Source organism: Rhinoderma darwinii, chromosome 5, assembly GCF_050947455.1.
Source record: "Rhinoderma darwinii isolate aRhiDar2 chromosome 5, aRhiDar2.hap1, whole genome shotgun sequence".
In the NCBI taxonomy this organism is placed as follows: domain Eukaryota; kingdom Metazoa; phylum Chordata; class Amphibia; order Anura; family Rhinodermatidae; genus Rhinoderma; species Rhinoderma darwinii.
The window spans coordinates 262,891,567-262,917,021 of record NC_134691.1 but is presented as its reverse complement, the minus strand read 5'-3'; the positions used below and the strand labels follow the sequence as shown (position 1 = coordinate 262,917,021).

General features: G+C 41.7%; 1 protein-coding gene across 2 annotated transcripts; it reads right to left on the bottom strand.

Moving 5' to 3' along the window:
* Positions 1–8,565: 8,565 nt before the first annotated feature.
* On the bottom strand, positions 8,566–23,986 carry CTNNB1 (catenin beta 1). Of its 2 annotated transcripts, none has more exons than XM_075827081.1 (16): positions 23,722–23,986; positions 16,660–16,717; positions 16,244–16,471; positions 15,916–16,169; positions 15,457–15,695; positions 14,763–14,964; positions 14,474–14,618; positions 14,166–14,269; positions 13,738–14,076; positions 13,467–13,625; positions 12,957–13,076; positions 12,627–12,777; positions 12,280–12,401; positions 11,636–11,696; positions 9,582–9,805; positions 8,566–9,455 (listed from the first exon to the last, which is right to left on the bottom strand). In XM_075827081.1, the coding sequence occupies exons 2-15, from the start codon at positions 16,670–16,672 to the stop codon at positions 9,597–9,599; spliced, it is 2,346 nt and encodes a 781-aa protein (XP_075683196.1). In that variant the 5' UTR covers positions 16,673–16,717; positions 23,722–23,986; the 3' UTR covers positions 8,566–9,455; positions 9,582–9,596. The 2 variants fall into 2 exon arrangements, with proteins under 2 accessions (XP_075683196.1, XP_075683197.1); XM_075827082.1 differs by lacking the exon at positions 23,722–23,986 and adding an exon at positions 18,470–18,562.
* Positions 23,987–25,455: the final 1,469 nt, after the last annotated feature.

Below are 25,455 nucleotides of genomic sequence, written 5' to 3'. Positions count from 1 at the left end.
GCCAATTCTGTGTGAAGACACTGCCACTAGGTGTCTCCCTTGCTGTAATTTATTGTCCACCCCATTGGCAAGCAAAGCTCGTCCCTGGCTACAGAACGAAATTGACAGACTGCAGAAGGTGAGGGAGTCTCTCTTCACTGCCTGTCTATAGAAGTCTATGGAGATGGGAGGGGGAGCAGAGAGGCACGCACGCACGTAAGATTTCTATGTCACCCCCAGTTCTGGATTCAGTTACATTGGTCTCAACTGATGTATAATGTCATCCATGCTGCTGCAGCTTCTATGTATGTGGTATATAGAGATAGGAGAGCATGATTCTCTATGATGTGAGCTGTGTATAGAAGACATGAGATAGCTGAAAATTAGAGATAGAGCCTGCAGTGGAGAAAACTGATAAATAATGCCATATAATGTTCAGAAAAAGTGTTATTCCTCATGTATACACCGAGGAGTCACCTGAAAATTTAGTTACGCTTTTAGGCCTCATTTACACGAGCGTAATATACGCGCGTGCTTTTCACGCGTGTCGTACGCACCTATATTACTCTACGGGGCAGTGCAGACGATGCGTGATTTTTGTGCAGCGCGAGTGCGTTGCGTAAAACTCACGACATGTTCTATAATCGTGCGTTTTTCGCGCATCACGCACCCATTGAAGTCAATGGGTGCGTGAAAACCGCGAAGGTCGCACGGAAGCACTTCCGTGCGAACTGCGTGATTCGCGCAAGAGCTGTCAAACTGAATGTAAACAGAAAAGCACCACGTGCTTTTCTGTTTACAAACATCCGAACGGCGTGTCTTACAGATGAGCGAACCGAACTTCACCGGGTTCGGCCGAACTCGTTTTGACCGACCCGGCAGGAGACAGTCACTGTCCAGGGTGCTGAAAGAATTAAACTGGTTCAGCACCCGATCCCAATATACGTGAACGTGTAAAAAAAAATAAAAAAAAATAAAAATGTTCTGACTTACCGATAACTCCCGGGATGACAATTCAGTCCAAGTGACAGCTGCAGCCAATCACAGGCTGCAGCGGTCACATGGACTGCCGCATCATCCAGGGAGGTGGGGCCAGATGTCAAGAGAGGCACGTCACCAAGGCAACGGCCGGGAAGTTCTCCGTAAGTACGAACCTCTTTTTTTTTTTTAAACAGGTTACTCGATATGGTGATCGGCAGTAACTCTTTCAGCACCCTGGACAGTGACTGACGTCGACTAGCCTCATCTACATGATGGCGGCTGCGCGAAAATCACACAGCCGCGCATCATACACTGATGACACACGGAGCTGTCAAGTGCCTTTTGCGCACACAAAACGCTGCGGGTTTTTTCGTGCGCAAAACGCACACGCTCGTTTAACCCCTTAATGACCGCCGATACGTCTTTTTACGGCGGTCATTAGTGGGCTTTATTCTAGAGCGCCGCCAAACTACGTCGCTGCATTAGAATAAAGTAAACAGAGCAGGGAGCCGTGAAATCTCCCTGCTGTCAGCTGCCAGAAGCAGCTGAGGGCTGGGGGCGTCCCTGCTCTGCCGGGTGAGATCGATATTAGTATCGATCTCACCTGTTTAACCCTTCAGATGCGGTGCACAATAGCGAGCACCGCATCTGAATGGTTTTGGAGAGAGGGAGGGAGCTCCCTCTCATCTCACTGACACCCGGCGATAAAATCGCCGAGTGTCTGTGTCTTCTATGGCAGCCGGGGGTCTAATAAAGACCCCCAGGTCTGCCTGCAGCGAATGCCTGCTAGATCATGCCGCAGGCATGACCTAGCAGATGCCTGTCCGTTTTAAACGGACAGGCAGTAATACACTGCAATACAGAAGTATTGCAGTGTATTATAATAGCGATCGGAGGATAGGGAAGTACCCTAGTGGGACTAGTAAAAAAGTAAAAAAAGTTTAATAAAGTTAATTTAAAAAAAAAGTGAAAAAAAAAAAATGAAAAACCCAGCTTTTCCCTTACAAAATGCTTTACTATTAAAAAAAACTACAATAAAGCAAAAAAGTTACACATATTTGGTATCGCCGCGTCCGTAACGAACCCGACTATAAAGCTGTTACATTATTTAACCCGCACTGTGAACGCCGTAAAAAATAAAATTAAAAACAATGGAAAAATTGCTGTTTTCTGTTAATCCTGACTTTAAAAAAATGTGATAGAAAGTGATCAAAAAGTCGCATCTACTCTCAAATGGTACCAATAAAAACTGCAAGTCGTCCCGCAAAAAACAAGACCTTATACAGCTATGCCGACGCAAAAATAAAAAAGTTACAGCTCTTCGAATGTGACAATGGAAAAATCTAAAAAATGGCTTGGACATTAGGGCCCAGAATGCCAGCAGGGGGAAGGGGTTAAATGAGGCCTAAAGGGAATGTGTTGCGAATAAAACTTTTTTTTTTGTGTCCTTACTTATTTCTATTATATTTTTTTACATTTTTTGCTGTATTTTTGTATGATGTGCAATTCATTTTGGTGGGCGTCTTTTTACGTGCCGGTTTTGGAAAACGACCACGTAAAAAACGCCGTCGGAACAGAACGCCGTGTTTCCCATTGTAACCAATGGGCAGATGCTTGTAGGTGTTGTTTCGATTTTTCAGCTGTAAACATTGTGTGTGGCCTTACCCTTAGGGCTTATTCAGACGAACGGGATATACGTCCGTGCGACGCGCATGATTTTCACACGCGTTGCATGGACCTATATTAGTCTTTTGGGCTGTGCGGACAGTTGCGTGATTTTTACGCAGCGTTCGTCCGCTGCGTAAAAGTCACATGGCACATGTCCATTCTTTGAGCGTTTTTCGCACATCATGCACCCATTGAAGTCAATGGGTGTGTGAAACCCACGCATGTCACACGGAAGCACTTCCGTGGGACGCGCGTGATTTACGCAACAGCAGTGAAAAGGATGAATGAAAACAGAAAAGCACCATGTGCTTTTCTGTTTACAAACATCCAAACGGAGTGTCATAATGATGGCGGCTGTGCGAAAATCACGCAGCCGCGCATCATACGCGGCTGACACACGGAGCTGTTAAGTGCCTTTTGCGCAGGCAAAACGCCGCATTTTTTGCGTGCGCAAAAAGCGCACGCTCGTGTGAATCCAGCCTTAGGCACGTGGTGTAAAAAGTGTAAAAAAAAAATTTAATTTAAGCCGCAAGGTAAACGCCCTAAAAAAACCAAAACATCTTGTCCACAAAAGACAAGCCCTCAAATCATTACATTGACTGAAAAAAATAAATAAAATTACGGCTCTTGGAAAGCAATGCAAAAAAAATAAAAAATACTTTTAGTTCGAAAGTTTTTATTGTGCAAAAGTCAAACAAAAAGCCCTCTACATAGGCGGTATCGCCATAATCGTACAGACCCATATAATAAAAGGTAACCTGTTATTTATGCCGCAATGAATGTCGTGAATTGAAAAGGGTGGCATTTGAGGTTGGTTTTTTTTCTAGTGAAGCAATACATGTTCACACCCATGGGGGAGTGGGCACTTACCCGGGCTCACCGGGTGTTGATGCCAGCCCAGAATACAAGGCAGCCATTACTTTTCTTGGCAAGAGGAACAAAGACATAAAAAACCCATTCCCCAATGCATTCTAATAGCAGATGAGCCAGAGATTTGTGGATTTGACAGCCTAACACCATGTTGCAAATGTTAGAGGCTCTGTCACCAGATTTTGCAACCCCTATCTGCTATTGCAGCAGATCGGCACTGCAATGTAGATAACAGTAACGTTTTTATTTTTTTTAAAACTAGCATTTTTGGCCAAGTTATGACCATTTTTGTATTTATGCAAAAAGTACAACTGGGCGTGTTGAAAAGTAAAAGTCCAAGTGGGTGTGTATTATGTGCGTACATCGGGGCGTTTTTACTACTTTTACTAGCTGGGCGTTCTGACGAGAAGTATCATCCACTTCTCTTCAGAATGCCCAGCTTCTGGAGAGATCACGCTGTGTCGTCACTCACAGGTCCTGCATAGTGTCAGACGAGCGCGGACACATCGACTAACCTGCAAACGCTGATGCTGCTGCAGAATCAACTGTAGCCTCTGGTGCCGATGTGTCCTCGCTCGTCTGACACGATGCAGGACCTGTGAGTAACGTCACAGCGTGATCTCTCGAGAACACGCTGTGTCTGCACTGCCAGAAGCTGGGCGTTTGAAGAGAAGTGGATGATACTTCTCATCAGAATGCCCAGCTAGTAAAAGTAGTAAAAACTACCCCGATGTACGCACATAATACACACCCACTTGGACTTTTACTTTTCAACACGCCCAGTTGTACTTTTGCAAGCCTCATTTGCATAAATACAAAAATGGTCATAACTTGGCCAAAAATGCTCGTTTTTTAAAAATGTTAAAGATGTTAGTGCTTTATTAAAAACGTTTCTAGTTATTTGTGTGTTTGTGTTTAACTTTTCTTATTTTTACACTTTTTCTTCCCTATGGGGGCTGCCATTTTTTTTTTCCATTTCTGTGTGTCGATTAACGACACATAGACATGGAATACGGCAGCCACAGTCCCATAGGGACTGCGAACGGGTCCCGTCCCATCCACTTCTGTGTACGCCGTCTGTGTGGGAACGGCGCATGCGCCGCTCCCACACAGTCCAATTTGAAATGCGCGCCGGGGGCGGGGGGTGGCTCTGCCTCCCATTGAAATGAATGGGGGAGATTTCTGATGTTTTCTGGCACAGATTCAGACACAATTTCCATGTCAAATCACACTGCGTGAAAAGACTTAGGGAACATTGTTTTTACATATTATGCCTGCAAACAGCTTACCGTTGTTTTCAATGGTTAAAACATATGAGTACATATGAGGTGTTTTATGAAATAGCATAAGATAAGGCATAAGATAAGGGGGAGGAAAAAAAAAGGAGCATGTCACATTTCAAGGTGTTAAGAGGCAGATTTTTACCTTTTCTTATGGAAAATGCCAGAAACACTTAAACGTAAAAAATATAATATTGATAAATCTGCTTCAACAAACACCTGGTATTCACAGGCTGTTTATTAGCTCTTGAAAACCACCTTTTACAGAAGCAGTGTGAACATACTCTTACACCACCACACACCTTTCTAAACCCACCATTTTTTATCAAGCCTCCATGGCATTGTGAATCCTAATTATTAACACTTTAAATTTCCCCTTTGCACCTAGCAGATCATATAACCCTTAAGATTATAAAAGCAGTACTCCTGTAAGCCTAAACATACCCCTAACTTCAAATACGTTATTATGTAATGGAAACTAGAGGCCTGTTTACAATACACTATTACAGGACCATGCTTTGTTATAATCAGCCATCCCTGTGGCACGGCCAGTTTGTAGTAGAGGTGATCCACCTCCTAGGCTTCCTTACTAGACACTAAGCAGCAGAGGCCTCCAAGTGCAGGTACCTAGGTAATAGTCAATTCAGCCTCATTGCTGGAGGAAACCAGTCATACTTGGGGCACATTACTGAATGGAGGCATAATCTTATCAGTATATTGTAAACTCGTTCCCATTAGTGGGTGCCAATACATAGCAAAAGTTTGCGGTAACAACTACATTAGTAGGCGTCAAGTTTCCACAGCTCCTTGAAGCAGAAATTAGGCGTTGCATGGTGTGTCTGGCATGCTGCTGAATAGGCCATTTGGAAGAAATATTGAAAACTACTGTCAGTTACTCAGCATCACCAGAGAAGTTCTCACCAATGCAGTTTTCTCAAAGCAGCCAGCACAATGTTGATACCAGGTACAAAGTGCTGAATCAGACATTTGACATACCCACAGGGATATCGACTGTGGGTCCCATCTCTGGTACCCACCCCAATCTCTAAAACCAGCCCATCTCACTTGAAATTTCTCTTATCTGCCTCCATTATTTACATATCGCTGCCGTTCTAGTTGGCGCCTGATACGTAAATAAGCCCCTGAACTCTCAATGGGGAGTTTCTATCTAACAAAAGGCAAGGGGGCATGATGTCTTCATAGCAGATTGGGCAGTGTCAGGGTGGCTTGCACCATGCTCCCTACCACAAGAACACAGGCTGGTGGTTCTGCAGCACTCTGTTCTCTCAGGAGGGAACACCGCACAAGCCACCCTGACTGTCCATAGCTGAATGGACAGTGTCAGAGTGAAGAGATCACATCCCCTAGCCATTTAGTTGGTCTGATAGAAACACCCCATTGACAGTTCAGGTGCTTATTTACATATCAGGCGCCAAATAACAGCATCAATATGGAAATAACAGAGGACGTTAGGATAATTTCAAGGGAGCCAGTGCTTGTGAAGCCCTGCCCATTACATGATGCACATACATGGGCAGGTGAAAGGTTCTCTTTAAAGCCTATGTGCCCAATTCAGATTTGGCACAGTATTTGATGTGGAAACCGCACCAGAAATGTCAGAAATAGCCTCCCATGGATTTCAATGGGAGATCAAAGCCGTAACAGCGGAAATTACATGTTTTCTTCACCACAGTTCCATCTCTGATCTCCCATTGAAAATCAATGGGAGGCAGAGAAAGTTTTTTACCCGTGCTCAATGGCCGCAGCAAAAAAACAAAACAAAAAAAAAAAACACAATTAGGTCAAAGTCTGCCTCGATCAAAAGGACAAAGGCCACCTTAGCAACGATTTGTTTTTGTTCCAATGCATCTAGTAAGTTTAAATAGTATTAAAGTTCTAAATGTTTACAGCTCCTATGCAAAATTGTTCTCCATGTAAGAGCCAGTTCACAGAATTTGACACGTTTTCACACGGAAACTGCATCAGAAAATGTGCCAAAAATGCCTCCCATTGATTTTAATGGGAAGCAGGTGTTTTTCCCACGAGCGGAAAGTCTCGCGGTAAGAAAGGAGACATGCCCTTTCCCGAGGCGTTTTCCGCCTCAAAAACCCCATTGATTTCAATGGGAGATGGAAAAACAGGTTGACGAGTTTACTGCGATTGACATGTTTTTTGCTGCGATTTTTTACTAGTTTGGCAAAAAACGCTCATGGTTACTCCTTTGTTGGATAGCTTAAAAAGAAAGCCGCCAAAAACGTGTGGTGCAAAACCACTGCGAATTCTTCCAGGCAGAATTTTCTGCCTGCAAAAAAATTAATGGGAAAAACATACCCTAACAGACTACAAACTCTTTAGTCTGATCTTAGGTCTCATGACTGTTTGGTCCACAAACTACGGACTGCATGTCTACTGCGTTTCCAGTACCAAACAGTTCAGGGCTCCTAGAATCATAGTTCTGTATGACTCTAGGTGTCCCTGCCTACCCACGGGAATACTGTACAATACTAAAACACATTTCAGTACGGGACAGCATTCCCACATGGAGGCTGGGACACCTAGCGTCATACATAACTATGTTCACGAACCATGTTCGGTCTGGGAAACACGACTGACATGGGGTCTGTACACCACGGACCAAACACTCGTGTGCACAAGTCCTTAGCCATGTCAAAATTCACCTACCAAATGTTAGTAAGTATTAGAGGGACATACGGACGGGAGGATGACTGCATGATCTGCTTCCATGGTAAAACAAAAACGAGAGGTTTTGAACCTTCCCATTAGGAATTGTAGTGTTAATTATGAAAGTGGGGATTTCTTTCAAATTTAAGGACTAGTAAACCTAAGCCTTCTCTTTAGGACTTGTATACATTTTATTTCAAATGGTAAACTAGGTCTATACTATTTTATAAGCCATAAGAAGCTAAAAGCTGACACCTTTCAAATACAGAGAACAGAAAAACACCTTCCTCCACAAATCAAGAAGCATTTAAGGACCAAGAAGCTGAGATAAGCAGAACTCTCCTTTAAAAGGCAGTTATTAAAAACCTTATCTCATTTTAAAAATTCTCACTAATCTTTCAAACTTTGCATAAAAAGTACAAGCAAATGAGAAACTTTGTATTATCTTAGAGAAAAAAAAAACCTCTTCTCTCATATGAGCAACTTTCCCTTCTCCATCACACTGATCATTTGATTCACTGCTAAAATCCAGATACAAGGGATCAGGTTTACATGCGGCCTATAGAACTCTATGGAGAATGCTGCTGGAAGGAGACAAGACGACGCAGCAGCTTCTAGTAAGGGCTCAGGGCTGGATTCACAGCTATGCTGCTTGTGTGCTCCACAGCTAGGGAGCAGCACCTTCCTCTTCTGCTTGCCATGTATGGGGAAAACATGATCACAGCTAGGCTCCACTCCCCAAGGCCACTTTCACACCGCAGTATTTGTAAGTCAAAATCAGGAAGGTATCCAAAAAACAGTGTTGTGCCATCCCTGGTTTTGGATTCCAAATACGGATTTAAAATATTGCAGTTGAAAGTGGCCTACCTCAAGGAAAATCTGGTTAAAAAAAAAAAAAAAATAGTCATTCAAATCACGCTGCATAATGGCCAGAAGTAGTATTCAGCCTCATGTACACAAATTCAAGCTTATTCAGAAGTCACCTGAAACCGCTTTAAATTTGCTGCTCTTAATATTCAAAATTCATAATGTAGGACCATACAGCAGAACATATTTAAAGCAATGAATTCACAGAAATGATACTTCTGGTCAGACTAGACACATCTGAATTTAAAAATAACTTTACTTTGTTCATTCCATTTACAAACATATATAGGTTCGTTCCTTAAGACCACAGAAACCCATTCCACATGGACTTGCTTAAAATAACTTGACACAGTAGAATGCATTAAAAGTCCACTTTAATTCTTCTGAGCCATTTCATGATCTGTTTTCATTAAGCATCTGTGGCCTCAGAGTACATAACTTTGGGATAAAAGGCAACTGGTAAATTGTCCATTACAGGTTCCAAATAAGTTCTTACTGGCCCCTACCCAGACATATCCCAGATAAAAGCTTTGATCAAAAATCGATCCACCTGCTTATTTTAAGCATATTAAAAGTAAACTATTTGGACCATTTCTATTTGTCTATGTTTTATACAAAAAAGGCTACACAATGTTCCACTTTATTCAGGATACAATTAGAGTGATTATGAATTAGTGTTCTACACTTACTTGATCCTTAAAAATTAGAAACCGCTTTAGCAATATGCACTAACTGAACACTACAGAGACTTAAAACGCTACCGCTGAAAAGGAAAATAAATCTAAATACTAAGAAAAGCAAGCTAGGTCAGTACCATTACAGATAAAAAATAAAAAAAAAATTAAAAAAGTTATTTAAACAAGCAAGGCTAGTGTTTGAGAAGTTCCAGCTTGCGAACAATTCTTGTGCATTCTTGATGTACGAGTCACTTCCAAAATCCATTGGTATTGTTCCTCCGACCAAAAAAAACAAAACAAAAAACCAGAACATAAAGTTAGCTTCCATTGTTCCCATAGGAAACTCAGCTTGGTTAGTGTGTCAGGCACTTTCTGAGATAACCAGTCCACCCCTCGAGCCCTCTCAGCAACTCTACAGGCCAATCACAATGCAAATTCATTCTGACAATAACTGCACAGGGAAAAACAAAAACAAAGTTAAATTAGATTAACATGGAGCATAAACTAGGATTTTCAAATTGCTAATCTCAAAATGAAATGGGTTTAACTTAATACAGAAAGTTAATAGTGAACTTACCAAAAACAGGTATATTTACAGGTCAGTGTCAAACCAGGCCAACTGATTGCTGTCACCTGGAGGAAGGCCATCCATAAGATCCTGAGCATGGCCTAAATCTGGCAAGCCATCAACTGGATATTCTGCACCAGGATGATGTCCTCCCATCTCGTGGTCCATCATTGGGTCCAATCCCATTGCATCTTGCCCATATCCACCAGCATGAAAAGATCGGTAGCTGGGATCTGCAAACAGATTTTAGCATTAGGGTATGTTCACACGGAGAAAACAGCACAGTAATTTCAGCCGTAATGGCATGTTGAGGCGCTTTTTGCTGCGTCCATTACGGATGTTAAATGGAGCTGGTTTTCCATGAAGTCCATGGAAAACGGCTCCATTTACGTCTGAAGTGACAGGCACTTCTGACGCGGGAGTCTTATTTCCTTTTGACAGCGGGGCGTAAAAAAAATGACCGTGTGCACAGAACATCGTAAGACCCATTCTAATGACTGGGCAGATGTTTGCCAAGGTTATCGAGCTGCATTTTCAGATGTAAATCGAGGCGTAGAATGCCTGATTTACGTCCGTAAATAAGCAGTGTGAACATACCCTTATATTGATAGCAAAAACTTGATCCAGAATTTATTTAGGATACTCCTAAGCTCCAACAAATGCAACAGCACTCTACAGAGATCATTCATGGTCCTCAGTCGGTCTCCATCTGAATGAATTGACTATCTGAATTGACTATCTGAATTGACTATCTGAATTGACTATCTGAATTGACTATCTGAATTGACTATCTGAATTGACTATCTGAATTGACTATCTGAATTGACTATCTGAATTGACTATCTGAATTGACTATCTGAATTGACTATCTGAATTGACTATCTGAATTGACTATCTGAATTGACTATCTGAATTGACTATCTGAATTGACTATCTGAATTGACTATCTGAATTGACTATCTGAATTGACTATCTGAATTGACTATCTGAATTGACTATCTGAATTGACTATCTGAATTGACTATCTGAATTGACTATCTGAATTGACTATCTGAATTGACTATCTGAATTGACTATCTGAATTGACTATCTGAATTGACTATCTGAATTGACTATCTGAATTGACTATCTGAATTGACTATCTGAATTGACTATCTGAATTGACTATCTGAATTGACTATCTGAATTGACTATCTGAATTGACTATCTGAATTGACTATCTGAATTGACTATCTGAATTGACTATCTGAATTGACTATCTGAATTGACTATCTGAATTGACTATCTGAATTGACTATCTGAATTGACTATCTGAATTGACTATCTGAATTGACTATCTGAATTGACTATCTGAATTGACTATCTGAATTGACTATCTGAATTGACTATCTGAATTGACTATCTGAATTGACTATCTGAATTGACTATCTGAATTGACTATCTGAATTGACTATCTGAATTGACTATCTGAATTGACTATCTGAATTGACTATCTGAATTGACTATCTGAATTGACTATCTGAATTGACTATCTGAATTGACTATCTGAATTGACTATCTGAATTGACTATCTGAATTGACTATCTGAATTGACTATCTGAATTGACTATCTGAATTGACTATCTGAATTGACTATCTGAATTGACTATCTGAATTGACTATCTGAATTTTTTTGCGTGGGATAAAGCCCGAGAACCCATGCAAACACCAGGAGAACATACAAAATTCCAAGAAGGTCCTGCCCACGCTGCCAGTCAACAGTGCTAACCACTGAGCCACCATGCTTAAGGGAAAATACACCTGAAATTGATCTTCTGTTAGATCAATTTAGTACACAAGCTCAGAACAGAGCGCCAGATTTCCAGAACAGAGCTGCAGCCCTACTTAGGGGTACTGGATAGGCTTGAAAGCCCTCAGGTTCTCAGTTAGTGAAAATTTTATATTTCCAAAACAAAAAGGGCCCTTGAAAATCAATGGTAGATTCAGGTACAAACTTCCAGACCCCAACGTGATCTGACAAATATTGCTGTAGCACTAAGGGGAAAAACCCATGTAAAACTCACCATCCTGTCTATATCCAAGTGGTTCTCCTTGAGCACAGATGTCAACACCTAGGTCTCCAGCCTGGTTTTAAAAAAAAAAAAAAAAAAAAGTTAAATCTGCAAATCATAGCACAAAAGATTAGCAGTTTATAAAGGGGTTGTAATCACATTCGAATTGCAGTTTAAGGCCAAAAAGAGAAATTTAGGTTGTCATTTTGCTTTCCCAACAGAAAGGGAAATCATGGGCTTATTTTCACATACCACATCTTCCCAACGCCTCATGCACACAACCGTGTCCTGTCAGTGATCCGATGAAAGATAGGACATTTTCTATAATTCCTCGGATCGGAGTCTGACCATTTCTCACGGACCCGATTCACCCGCTAAAGTGAATGGGTCTGAAGACTATCGGGTGCCACTCTGATGCCAGCAAACTGCCCGAGTGGCACAATGGTGTGCAAGAGACCTTATACGATTGGCTGTATTTGCACCAGACAGAACTGAATCTTACACGTATAAGCCCTATAAATAAAAACTTAAACAGTTCTGTCACCTTTGGCTCTAGACAGAAGCCTGTACAACCCCTTTAAGTCATTAAAAATATATATATTTTTTTGGACATGTCACCCGTTAATTAAAGGTAGCTAAAGCTTGGGCAAGTTTACCTCATTCCAAGGCATTGGCTCAGTTCGGAACAGAGAACTTGTAAGTTCAACTGACAAACGCTTCTTGTAGTCCTGAGGCTTGTCTTCAGACATACGGAATAGTACAGCTGCTGCGTATGTTGCTGTAAAGGCAAAGAAAGAAAGTTAACAAACCCAAGCTTGTTGCAGAAAAAATAAAAACCTCCACTTTACAGCTAGGTGCACACACATGTATGTCACGCAAATATTCCTTAGACTAGTCTTTTGAAGAAAACCTGTATGAAGTTCTGCTATTCTGCCTATTTGCAAGGAGAATTGAGAGCCGGGTCGGACTTCAACCCTTTAGTCAGATATTCTGGTTTACTCACCAACTCCTTCATTCCTTGAGTGCAGCAGCTCCGTCAGTGGGGCAGTTGCACCTTCAGCCTCAATAGCTTCAGCAGCTTCCTTGTCTTGAGCAAGTTCACAGAGCACACCAGCCGCTACCCTTTGGATGTTTTCAATGGGAGAGTATAACAGCTACAAGGAGGAGGAAAGTTTAGATTTCCAAATCTGCTCTTCACTCCGGAAGGCTACAGTTCTATCATTTACGTTCTTTGCTGCAATCTCCAAACATCTCGCTTCAAGAATGGAAAGTGCATTCTTTGAGAATTCTTGATTGAAATCAAATTATACAAAAGGTGCAAATTATCACTTACCTGTACAAAAAGTGGAATGGTATTTAGCCCCCTGATAACAATTCTGTTGTGCACATCACGAGCAAGAATGTGGAGGGCCCCTGTGCACCCTTCAACAATCTCTTCCATACGTACACCTTCCTAAAAACATGATCGTTCCCAGTTATTGTTGAACGCACAGCAAACAGATTCAGTCATGTTTTCTACTGAGTACATGCGATAAGCATTTCATTAGTTACGTTACAGTTGCGTAGTTTTAGCAATTGAGATCCCAGCAATTGGACATTTATTGCATCAATACAGCAAACACGTGGGAAGACCTTAATAGCTATAAAAAAATTTTTTATATTTTATTTAAATTTAAACCAGAAACAAAAATATATGTTTTAAATAGTTTACATTTAGACTTTTGTCCAGTTCGTAATAGAACCAGTGCAACATTTAACCAATATTCTATTAGTGATTAGGTTCCTATGCACTACAAAGCTAAAAAGAGGCAAGCATGGGTTAGAAATAAATTGTTCAACATACCACAAACTGCTGCTGTGTTCCCCCCATAGATGTACGACGTTGGGTGTCCTGGTGTGCACGAACCAGAAGCTGAACCAGTCTTGGAATAGCACCTTGTTCACGCAAGGGTGCATGGTTAGCTGGGCATAATGCAAGGTTACGAATCAAGCCTACAGTTGCCTGAAAGGAAGCCAAAAAGAAGTCAATTGAAGATCATTTAACCCATCATTAAAACCTACTACTAAATGGAAACCTAATGCCACAATATACCTCTACTGCCAAACAAAATTACCTTAATGAGGGGCCAGTGAGAAGGTGGGTGCAATAATTTCACCACCACTGGTAGTCCGTAGTGGAGTCGCACTGCATTTTGAGCCATCTCTGCCTCCTGATGTCTGCTGGTAAGGTGCCGAAGCGCACATATAGCAGGTTCTGTGATGTCCTCTCTGTCGCCAGCACGTAGAACAGTGCGTACTAATGCCTCAATACCTCCAACTTGACAAACCATCATCTTATTCTTGTAATTGTTGCACGTAAGATTTGACAGAATACCAGCTGCACAAGTTACAACATTAATATCATCTGATCCAAGCAGTTGAACAAGGGTTCCTAGAAGACCTTCCATTCCCTCCTGTAAAACAGGCAGTACAGTCAAAGGGGAAGCTGGGAGCAGTACAAGCAAAGAAAAGCTATACCAGCAAGATGTAAGAAAATCGTTACTTGTTTAGTTGCTGCATCGGAGAGATTTCTTAAAGTCCAAAGACAATTCTGTACCAGACGCTGGCTTGGGTCAGTGAGGTGCAACCCCAAAGCTTGCATGCCACCTGCAGGATAGCAAGACAATGTAACCATTTCAGGTGACATGAGTGGTTCAAACAGGATTGAAATACTTCTATTATAATTTTAGTATGTAAAACATTTATATATCTATATCACATACACGGCATTTGAGTGGCGGAAGTGTAACATGAAACAAATTTCTCTTGCCACGATTCAATAGGGTGACAAAAACACAAAACTGAACTTACCAGCTTCAACGATCGCAGGCTTATTACTGGAGCAGACGGATAACACCTTCAGCACACGACTTGTGGTCCACAGGAGTTTCTCATAGCTGTAAGTCCTCATTATTGTGACCAATGCCTGAGGACCCCCACTTGCAAGAATAATTAACTAAAGAAAAAAAAAAATAACTAATTATTGCCGACGATATATTGTGTACAGTAATATGCATGGAACAAGTGAAAAGTTCGGTATTAGAATTTCTTGTACAGAATCAAAGACACTTGGCACCGCCAGGTTATCAGCATGACATACCTTGCTCTCTTGGTTCCCATAGGCTAATATTTGGAGACAATCCGTAGTTATGGCTAAAAACTTGACATTTGTTTTGTTCAGCAAAGCAACCATTTTCTGCAATCCACCAGCTAAACGAACGGCCATTTTTGCTCCTTCTTGATGCAAGAGAAGATTGTGCAGTGTTGTGATCGCATAGAAGAGCACAGAGTCCACAGGCGACCTAAGCAAAGTGTGTAAAGACCATGTGTTAGTACCCAAAAAAATGAAACTGCTACAATAGCCATAACTATACAGCAAACTGCTTCCAACCCAGTCCCTGGGGTCATTAGAGGGCTGTCCAAAAATACAAAATACATTTGGATAATGAATTCGAATGGAGGTGCAGCCTACAAATAGATAGACCTATGGGTCTATCTTTGGATTGAGTGTGAACCATAGCCTTAGAGACATCAGTTCAGAATTTTCCCCCTCTTCCACACCTTAGAGGGTTGGTTGACATGGGGTTGAACAGAGATCAGGTTGTTTTTTTTTACCGTTTGTAAAATAGCTTGCAAGGTTTTTTGTTATATTTTTTGCAATTTCAGAAATTAAATTAGTCTTACACTAATGTTGGCAGTAAACAAACTATTCCATTAGCGGATTTTTCGGTTTTATGAAGCAAAGTTGCCATATTAATGCCACAGACGTCATGACAATTAGGAGAAAGACATACCCTAGCATTTTGACCAAAGCAGGAATGCCTCCAGATTTAAATATGGCCAGCAACCCTTCACGATGGTGAGAGAGATTGTGAAGAGTACCAGCAGTACACCGGGCAGTTTCAACATCATTTGTGTTCTGCATGGTACGAACAATTGCAGAAACCATCTGTGGGGAACGCATGATAGCATGGCGGGAAGCTTCCTTCTTTGACAATTGATGAACCATAACTGCAGCTTTATTGACCACAACCTGGAGAAAATAAAACGGCAAGTTAGTAATACTGATTGAGACAGCAAAAAGTTAGGTCAAAATATTAAGCTTAATAGCACTTTATTCCTACAGCCTCAAAGGATTGGTAAATGTCTAGACCATTCTATCACAGAGCAAGTTACATTTTCAGTTGAGATTTAAGACTAAAATTATTCACTATACAAGCCACTTTCTAGGTGACTACACGACATAGTCTTACCTGGTCCTCATCATTAAGCAGTTTTGTTAACTCCGGAATAGCACGAGTAGCCAATTCAGCATCATCTTGGTAGTTTATCAAGTTGACCACAGCATGTTTTAGCATCTGTGAAGGTTCAGCCAAGCGCTGCACGTTTGTAGGATGAGCAGAGTCAAACTGTGTGGAAGGAATTTGCATGCCTTCGTCTAGTGTTTCAGGAAACATGGCAGCTCGCACCCTCTGGGCTCTGGTCATTGCAAACTGCCCATCAATATCTTGAAAATAAAGACCACGTTAAAATAAGGAAACTTCCTCAAATCAACATGATAGGGTCATAAATTCTTCTTACCTGCCACTTGATCTTGGGTGAAAGGCTGAGAGAAGCCCTGTTCCCATTCATACAGCACATGGGAAGTATCCACATCTTCCTCATCTGGATTTCCCTTTCCACTAAGAGATGGGGCAGTTGTAGTGGCTCCAGAATGAATTCCAGAATCCAGATATGACTGCTGCTGCCAGTGACTGACTGCTGCTTTCCGATCTGGCTCCATTGCCATGTCTAGCTCCATTAGGTCAGCTAAAAAGTAGACAAATATCCCAGAGAAATCAAAACTCCTGAAAAAACACTTTGTTGCAAAACCCACATCCAAAATTGTCTTGTTAAAATTATAAAATAAAAGTTCCCCCTCAAAATAAAAATCCCACTTTACAAAAAAAAACCACCAAGGTCTAGGACCTGAACAAGCTTTAAGGAAATGTAGTCACCTTGAGTTGCCATGTTTCAGTCAAATAGAAAAAAAATAGACTGATGTGCGGTAGAAGCCTAGAAATAAAGAATATACAAATTAATACATAGAAGACCCTTCAATCACAGAGGACAGCTTTTATTTTCTATTGTGATTTTTAAGCAGAATACTAGTGAGCAAGTCTTCAAGATTCTAAACAACTAGAATACATTGTGAAATTCGATACGAAGTTTGCCATTTCGACTGCTAATAAAGTCGGTAATCCTAAAGAAACACCACACAGCAAGCGCACAATGTACCAGTTGATGTACAGGACTCCCTATCCTCACTCATGTCACAGCAATTCTGCCCCGCAGTTCAGTTTCCATGTGTATGGCAACAGAGTGGTGCAAGAAATTGGTACTCCCTACAAAGTAATTGACAGCATTAAGGCTTAGATATAACACCCTTTCCATCTGCAAGGGCCTGGGGACTCCTATGGTTACACATGTAGCCTAATAAATGTCAAATTGTGTTTCCTCTGTTGGGGAAATCTAACAGCTAAACTTGCCCTAAAAAGGCATTTACAGAAGGGTTTGTTAAATCCTAGTGTTTATCCTCCCTGTGCCAGCATATTTATGAATCAGCTTAACAAAGCCATGAAACCTTAGCTTACAGGAGACCAGGAACTAAACTACTACACCCACTTGGGACAGACTGATGAGAAATTAAAAAAAAAAAAAATCTTGCACAGCCAAAACCTAGAAAATGGCAACTTCTAATATAGTTACGTGTTTTAGGCGATGATTTAGGAGAAGTCTGTAATGTTAATTTAAGTTTTAGCAAATGTAATGTTTATCTAGGTTCTTATATTACCAAGTACAACGAGCAACACTAATGACAAGTTACCATGAGGTCAGGACTAAAAAGCAGAACACCCAGGATAGTGGTCAGGGTTTGGGGGGAAAAAAACAAAAAAAAAAAACAGGCGTTTAAAACATGCCATTTCATTATGCAAATACCAGGAGCCAGGAAGCAAATGTGCAAAAAGATCTACTGCTGGCATCTCACAAAAAAGGGTAGGGATGCTCCTAGATTGGTGTGTGTGGCTTCCAAACTGATACTTTGCCTATTGCAGTCCTCCACACAGGCTGAAAAACACACACACACACTTAATCTGAAATATACAATATATTTAACTAGGAAGTGGACAGTCTGCCCTCAACACATGCGAGTAATGCAACAAATGGCCCTTTTACACTGGGCAATCAGGCAGACAAGCGTTCATAAAACAGGGCAAGCAGCGATCAGCAAGTGAACGAGCAAATACTAGTTCATCTGCTGATCATAGTTGAAAAAACTGAAATGGAACTGTTTTTGGACGCACATCCCCCGTGTGTAAACAAGGAGGTGCACGGTCAACATGTTAATGTATGGGGACGAGCGATCAGTAATTACCGCCCTTCTCTATACATAAGAGCAAATGAGAGCTGATCAACAAGCTCTCTCATTGATCACTCAATGCACTTGCCAAAATTGGCCGATGTAATAGGGCATATACATTGCTCTCTGAATGAAGATTAGGTTTTCTACATCAGAGAGCAATTTCCACTACCACAAGGTCTACAATGAAGCCTATACATTGCTGCTGGTTACTATAGATTACCTATCCTTTCAATAGGAAACCTTGTCACAGGCGCACAGGTAGCCATCAAATGCATGCAGCCCTAATCCACACGGTCTTGCCAAATTTATGATAGTCACCCATGATCCGGTGACAAAATGACTCCATGGACTGACCATGAACTTTAAATACACCTAACAGGCTATAAAGCAGAAAGTAACATCACCTTGTGCCACAGCTTTCACAGTACATGTTGACATTTCTTCCTCTTAAAAACCAAAATTTTGAAAGTGCGACTTCACACCAGTCTTTAGTACAAAAGGGAAACCGCTGCCCATAATGAGTCTGGAAACTGATGAATGAATCGCATTGTCAGCAACAGGAATCATGTTATACCAAAAAGCTCCTGACAGATCTCTTGCATGTAACGTTTCACTAGTCAGATTTGGCCATTGACATCAATGGCGGGCCAGACTGGAATGACCTGGGTCTGCCGTTCACTTATGAGCCGGGAGGGTTCAAGTATTAGCTCCCAATAGTCTCATACCGTCTAGTACAGGAACACAGCAGTAGATCAAACTATGGAAATTTAAATTCTGTTATTCAGTAAACCTAAAGTGGTATTTCCATTTTATAACGTGATGGCATATCACAATGATCAGTTCAGGTCAACCTCTAGGAGCCCCACAGATCCTGAGAACGAGGACCTCACTACTGCCCCTTCATTCTTGATTCTCAGGGGCCCAAAGTTCAGACACCCATAATCATAAAGCAACAGCATATCTTAGAGATATCACTTTATTAAATGGGAATATTTCCTAAGAACTAGTGAGCTGAAAGATACAAGTTAAGGCTGGGTTCACACAACCTATTTTCAGACGTAAACGAGGCGTATTATGCCTCGTTTTAAGTCTGAAAATAGGGCTACAATACGTCGGCAAACATCTGCCCATTCATTTGAATGGGTTTGCAGACGTACTATGCAGACGACCTGTCATTTACGCGTCGTTGTTTGACAGCTGTCAAACGACGACGCGTAAAATGACTGCCTCGGCAAAGAAGTGCAGGGCACTTCTTTGCAACGTAATTTGAGACGTTCTTCATTGAAGTCAATGAAGAGCAGCACAAGATTACAGGCGTCAAAAACGCCTCGCAAAATGCGAGGAGCTTTTACGTCTGAAACGACGCAGCTGTTTTCTCCTGAAAACAGTCTGTCTTTTCAGACGTAAAGGCCACTTCTCGTGTGCACATACCCTTAGAGTTAAAAAAGGTCCATAAAGGCAGTAGTCTGAGTACAGAAAACAGTAGTCCCTCTTAAGACACAAGAGCCATTCCCCTATTACAGCACTGCCCTCTACAGACAAACATTTATATATTAGTCTGGAAATACCTGGAGAGACCGATTGCTCATGGATAACAAGTATTAGTCCTGTTTGCAGGACAATGTCCCACAGTATGCTCCAGACAGGACCAACATTTGGTGAAAAGTACTATGGGAGAGTGTTTAAAACAGTTTCTTCATCCATCAAACACTGGTAGAAGATAGCAGAAATTAAGTTTGCCTTCTGCAATGTAAATCCTATGTACGCAGCATACAAAGCTATACCCCTACAATATTTCAAATATCAAATGTACTCAATTCTAAAACCACGGTCACACAAAAACTGTTTCAGGAAACAAAATCCTGTAATAGAGTTTCTTGTAGAGTCAATACACTATGGCAGTGAAACTAGGATAGGGACACCCCAATGCTACATTTACTGCCAGCCAGAAGACCATTACCTATATACCTTCGTAATATGAAACTGTAGCCAGCACCATTAAAGCTAGAAAGGTTAATACCATGGATCTCATCTGCCTGATCTAAATAGCATAGTTTACCCAGCGATAAAGTAACCAGTGAATGAGGGATTCTGGGTGGATATAGGAGGACCTGTCCTAACAGCCACTCTAGTTTGTAGACAGATTAAACCTGGTCATACAGATACATCCACCACAGGGGATTCACTGCAGGATATCTGCACCCCTAACACAACACAAGTCACATCCTCAAGTACTTGAAAGAAAACACTGGCAGCCTTCACTAGAAAGTCTTCACAATTACAGTGGCGGTCAGACTGGCTGTCAGGGCACGGTCTTTTTTTTTTTTTTTTTTTTTTTTTTTTTTTAACACCCCCCCCCCCCCCCGCAACAAAATTACCACAAATATCAAACCCAAAATAGATCAAAAAAACAGTTTATATCTCTTGTCCATGTTGGCTCTAAACAGAAACCCTCAAAATGGTTGCCGACAGCCTTAAATCTGACATTTTTCAGTAGTCACGTTTTGGCACAACAAGGTGAAGTACAAATATTTTCTTCCATCTTGTTGTCTCACATTGGCCAACAACATTTTCATGACACGAATACACCTGCATTATGCCAGGGTTCTACACAAATCCACTGCCAACTTGTTCTTTGGGCCATTTCACCAGCAGTAAAGCAGCCCCCGAGAATAGTAACATCTGCTTAATCTGAGTGTATGGTCTCCATAATATTGTCCAAACATTAGTTTATGATGCAAATATAATCATATGACCGCCCTTTACATGTGGCTTATTATTCCATAGTAAAGAAATACTATGAACATGCAGAACTCAAATCCTGCCATGAACTCAAACATACCATGTGTATTGCCAGATCAGTTTACCCGCATATGTACTAGCCCTGCACCACTGGAACATACCCATCAGCAGGCAAGACCAATGTAACAAAATGTACAAATTGTATGTTCACGCAGCAGATCCAGGAGCCAATCTGCCAAGAAGTGTGCTACCCATGCCAACCTTAGGTATGTTGTCGAATGGTGTATGCAAGGTATACCAAGCCAGAAAAGCCAAGGACAATATATAAACATGTGCACACGCTAAAGATCAGGCCGGTAAGGATAGTCAGAAAAAAACTACATGTATACGGCAGCGCGTACATGGTGCGCCTGTCCTCAAACGTTCTTATTGAACCAGTCAAACATTACTGCAATAAGGTTAAAGCTTTATTCTGGCTAATAGTCACCTGTCATTCCTGCTACAGTCTATATAGAATATTCGAAAGAGGACACACTGGATAACTGCTTGTACTTGACCAATATAGGTTGAAAACATAAAAATAAAATAAATGGCTAAGAATTGTGTGACTGGCAGACACATTTACTGTCCATTACCAAGGGGGTTCCACTTCATTACTCACATGGATTTGACGACAATGACCACTTTAGTCCCTACGTTCTTTGTTGAATATGGAGAGAAAAGGTTTCTAAAAACTGTCTAAGTCTTGTGAGCGTCTTTTTTACTTATTTTGCACTGTATCTAGAGTTTTGATCCCTACACAATCCTTATCACTCGATACATTAAGAAATCCATTAAGGGTGGGATGTCTCGATCTGCGCTCGCCAAACTGGCGTGTAAAAGGGCCTTTACCCTCTTAATTCCAATATTTATATGGCAACATACACTGCAGAAGTGCTCACATACCAATGTCCCCCAATCTGATACTGGGGATATTTTTTACAGGAAGTCAATCGGTAATCTAGCAGTATATTTTTGTAGTCTGGGCGGTATCTGGAGGAAATCTATGAAAACATTGGGAGAACATATAGACTTCATGCATAGGTTACCACCATTCAGGTTTCAACCTGCAAGGAAACCATGCCAACCACCACCACTTATTACACCTACAATACTGATGAAAAGCCACGACACTGACCACTACGTCTATAGAAGGAGCCGTCAGGTAAGTACTTATAGAAGTATGGGGGTACAAAAGCATGCTAGCTTACCACCAATCTAATCCAAATACAACCACATGTACAATGTACCGGTATAATAGAAATAATCAAAATCCACAAAAAACAGAAAACATTTAGCTTCCAACTACCACAGGAGAGGGGTAGCCGATACACAAATCAATCCCGCCAGTCTATTGTGGGGGGCAGTATATAGACAGCACTAGATGCTTATTTAGCCCAGCATCTGAGGCATAGGCTGTGGTTTTTTTTCCCCCTACAAGGGAAATGTAGTGACCAGTCAGCTACGGGATCAGAGGCAACAGCACTGGCATCTCCAAAAAGTATTTGTCCTATTTGGAAAGTCAAATTCCAAGCTGTACAATAGGAACTGAGAAGCCAACCAGATGCCTTATGGCACAAGAGGGACTTACAGTAAAGGAGGTCCAGCTGTGACTTAGTTATTGCATTGGATAACAGAGATCCCGATCCCAATGACTAAAAATGAAGTACAACCGGCACTGGGAAGACCAAGTTCTCATTTTGCTTTTCTCTACTAACCCAGCTCTTCATCTTCACTGAAAGGTGACCAGTTAAGAGGTGTTATTTGGTCAGTTACAAGACTGAGCCGCAAGGAACGAAAGAGATGATCGATGTATTAAATGTATATGAAGTCTTAGATGTGGTGAGGACTTCGCCTCAGGACAGTGTGATAATACAAGAGCTCAGCCGTCTTGTTGCACTGTTTACTATCCAGGGTAAGGACACATGACTTCTGTACCTTCAGAGCATTTCCTCCCTGGCAAGACAACATTACTACTCCATCTCAGCCAATCACTGGGAGGGAGAAGGGTCTTGCCAGCAAGACCACCCCAGGTATTTTAAAGGGACGATGGCCCAAAACCACCGTCTATTTACAGCACAGGTAAAACTAAAGTACAATAGTCACTAAACTCAAATATGAACGCTGATAAACCCAAGAGACGAAAGGAATAGGGCAAGAGTTTCATGCGCCATAATACTACAAAAGTTATACAGATAGAACATGGCTCCTCTCATAGTGTCAACCATTATTGGATTATTCCTAATAAAGTGGATTTCAATATAGAGAGCAGAGAGACTGGCTGCAGACAACTCTGTATAAGGGATGGGGGAGGGAGGCACTGACTTGTCTGCACCTCCGCCCTACACAAAGCCATTTTAAAAGAAAACTCCAGTTTAGAGAGGGATCTCATGTTTCAGCTGAACCTCAGCAGAGCACAGACAAAAGTAAACAATCTCAGAGACAAAGAGCAGTAAGTACAGCATAGCCTATCGAGCTCAGATGCTGCAGAGGTAAACATTGCGCCCTGCTACAAACACCAAGGACATATGTTACAAGTACACCATCTACCCCTGCAATATAAAGAGTGAGGCACGTCACCCACCTACCGTGTAATAGAAGCCGCACACCGGACACGTATGGGGTCTGCAGTGGAGCAATGGCGTATAATAGGGGTGTGCAGACCCTCACATATATGCAGCACAGGCCTAAACAAGGGTACAGTCCTGGAGGAGCAGCGTCCACACCTCAGTATCATAGAATCGCTGCCACCAAAACAAGCCAATCCACACCCAACAGCAGCTTATATAACAGCAGCACATAAGGCCGGACACCCGACCGCATGCATGTCCGCCCATGTACACGTGTCACACACCGATATACACTGAATACATACCGCTCAGTCCTTGAGTCCAGGTTCCGACTGTTAAAACAATGTCGTCCGGTGTTGGCCTCCTCCTCCACCTCCACCGTTCTCCTTATTTCGCGTCCACTTCAGGAGTAACGTTACGTATGGTTCTGTACCAGTTAGGTACTCAAGTCACACGGTATGTTAAAATGAATCCCCGGTTTATTAATTTTCCCCGTGGCTTCCCAGCCTGCCGCACACCTATCCACTCTCTCCCTCTCCACAACGCGACACAGAGGCTTAAAATGGCGCCGCACACTCTGGTTTTATACCAGGGCGCTTCGCCGGGTCTGACAGTATCCTTCCGCCTGCTCGGCACGCAGTAGGAGGGAGTGAGAGATGGGAGGGGCGGAGTGATAAAAAAAAAAAAGAGTTCCGCCTACTCTCGGTTTCTGCTCGTGTTGCTGCTGTTATGCGAACTGTAGACGGTGTTGATATATCACAAGACCACAGACAGCGCTGCGTATATACTACCCTACAGTAATAATAGCCTGCACCTCAGCGATCATGTAGTATTGTTTACAATTACCAGAACCGATTGCAACACCAGACTAAAACGTTTTTCTCGTTACATGATAATCATTATCTTATTGATTTGAAACCATAATAGATCGTTTCTGCATCTTTATGTAATAGATCGGGATTACATTCACCTACACCATAAGATTTCAGCTGTAGTTCGGGGACACCTATAATAAGAGCCAAGTTCCTGAGCTTTGCTCCCAGGTGGAGGCTTTTTCCGCTGCTGCTCATTGTGTGGATTGGAGAGCTGGCTGGCGGAGTGATCCTAGACTGGTGATACGGCCCACGCACCTTTTCCCCGGGGTTGGAATGTGGAGCTGGAGGAAGGCAGAGATAGAAACAAAGGGGGTGGGGGAGTATTAATCGTTCACGCGTCATGACTAACTTTTCTCAAAAGCTTACAGTAAAGTTATTTATTTGTCCCCTAGTGACTAAAAAAATGTGCGTAGACGGATAGTCCCTTTATAATGCAGCTATAAGGAACAATAGGAAGTTCTGAGCATTTCCATAAGTTCCTACGGCTCACAATTCACCTATAGAGTCCACAGTTCTGTAATAACAAAGCTCAAATGAAATACAATGCTGCATGTAAGGCTAAATTCACACTAGCGTTAGTATACGTTTACCTGATCGAAAGATTAAACGGAAAGCAACGATTCCGTTAGAATTACCATTGATTTCAATGGTAATTCTGTTGTTTCAGTTGCTTTCCGTTTTTCTCTCATTCACGGAAACAAAAGTTTTGCAAACTGCACTTTTGCTTCCGTCAAAAAAAACGCAAGCCTAGCGAATGGAGACAAACGGAAAGCAACTGAAACAAAAGAATTACAATTGAAATCAATGGTAATTCTAACGGAACGGTTGCTTTCCGTTTAATCTTTCGATCCTCTCTTCCACTGATGGAAGAGAGGTAAACGTATACCAACACTAGTGTGAACTTAGCCTAACCTTACCCTAAACAAATACTGATGAGCCTCTGGCTACCCGCAAAGTCTTTTATATCATCTCCTATTCTACGGTGGGTGGTTTACTGTATACCCCATAATAATCTCATGTATGTTACACTTAAACCCTTGTCTAAAAGGGGTATTCCAGCCGTCAGCATTATTTACCTATCTAAGCCTCCCCTGGCTCATGATTGAAGTCGCCACGCTAGGCAAACGTCACAGTTCTCCTTATAGAAGTATCGCGCATGCGCCA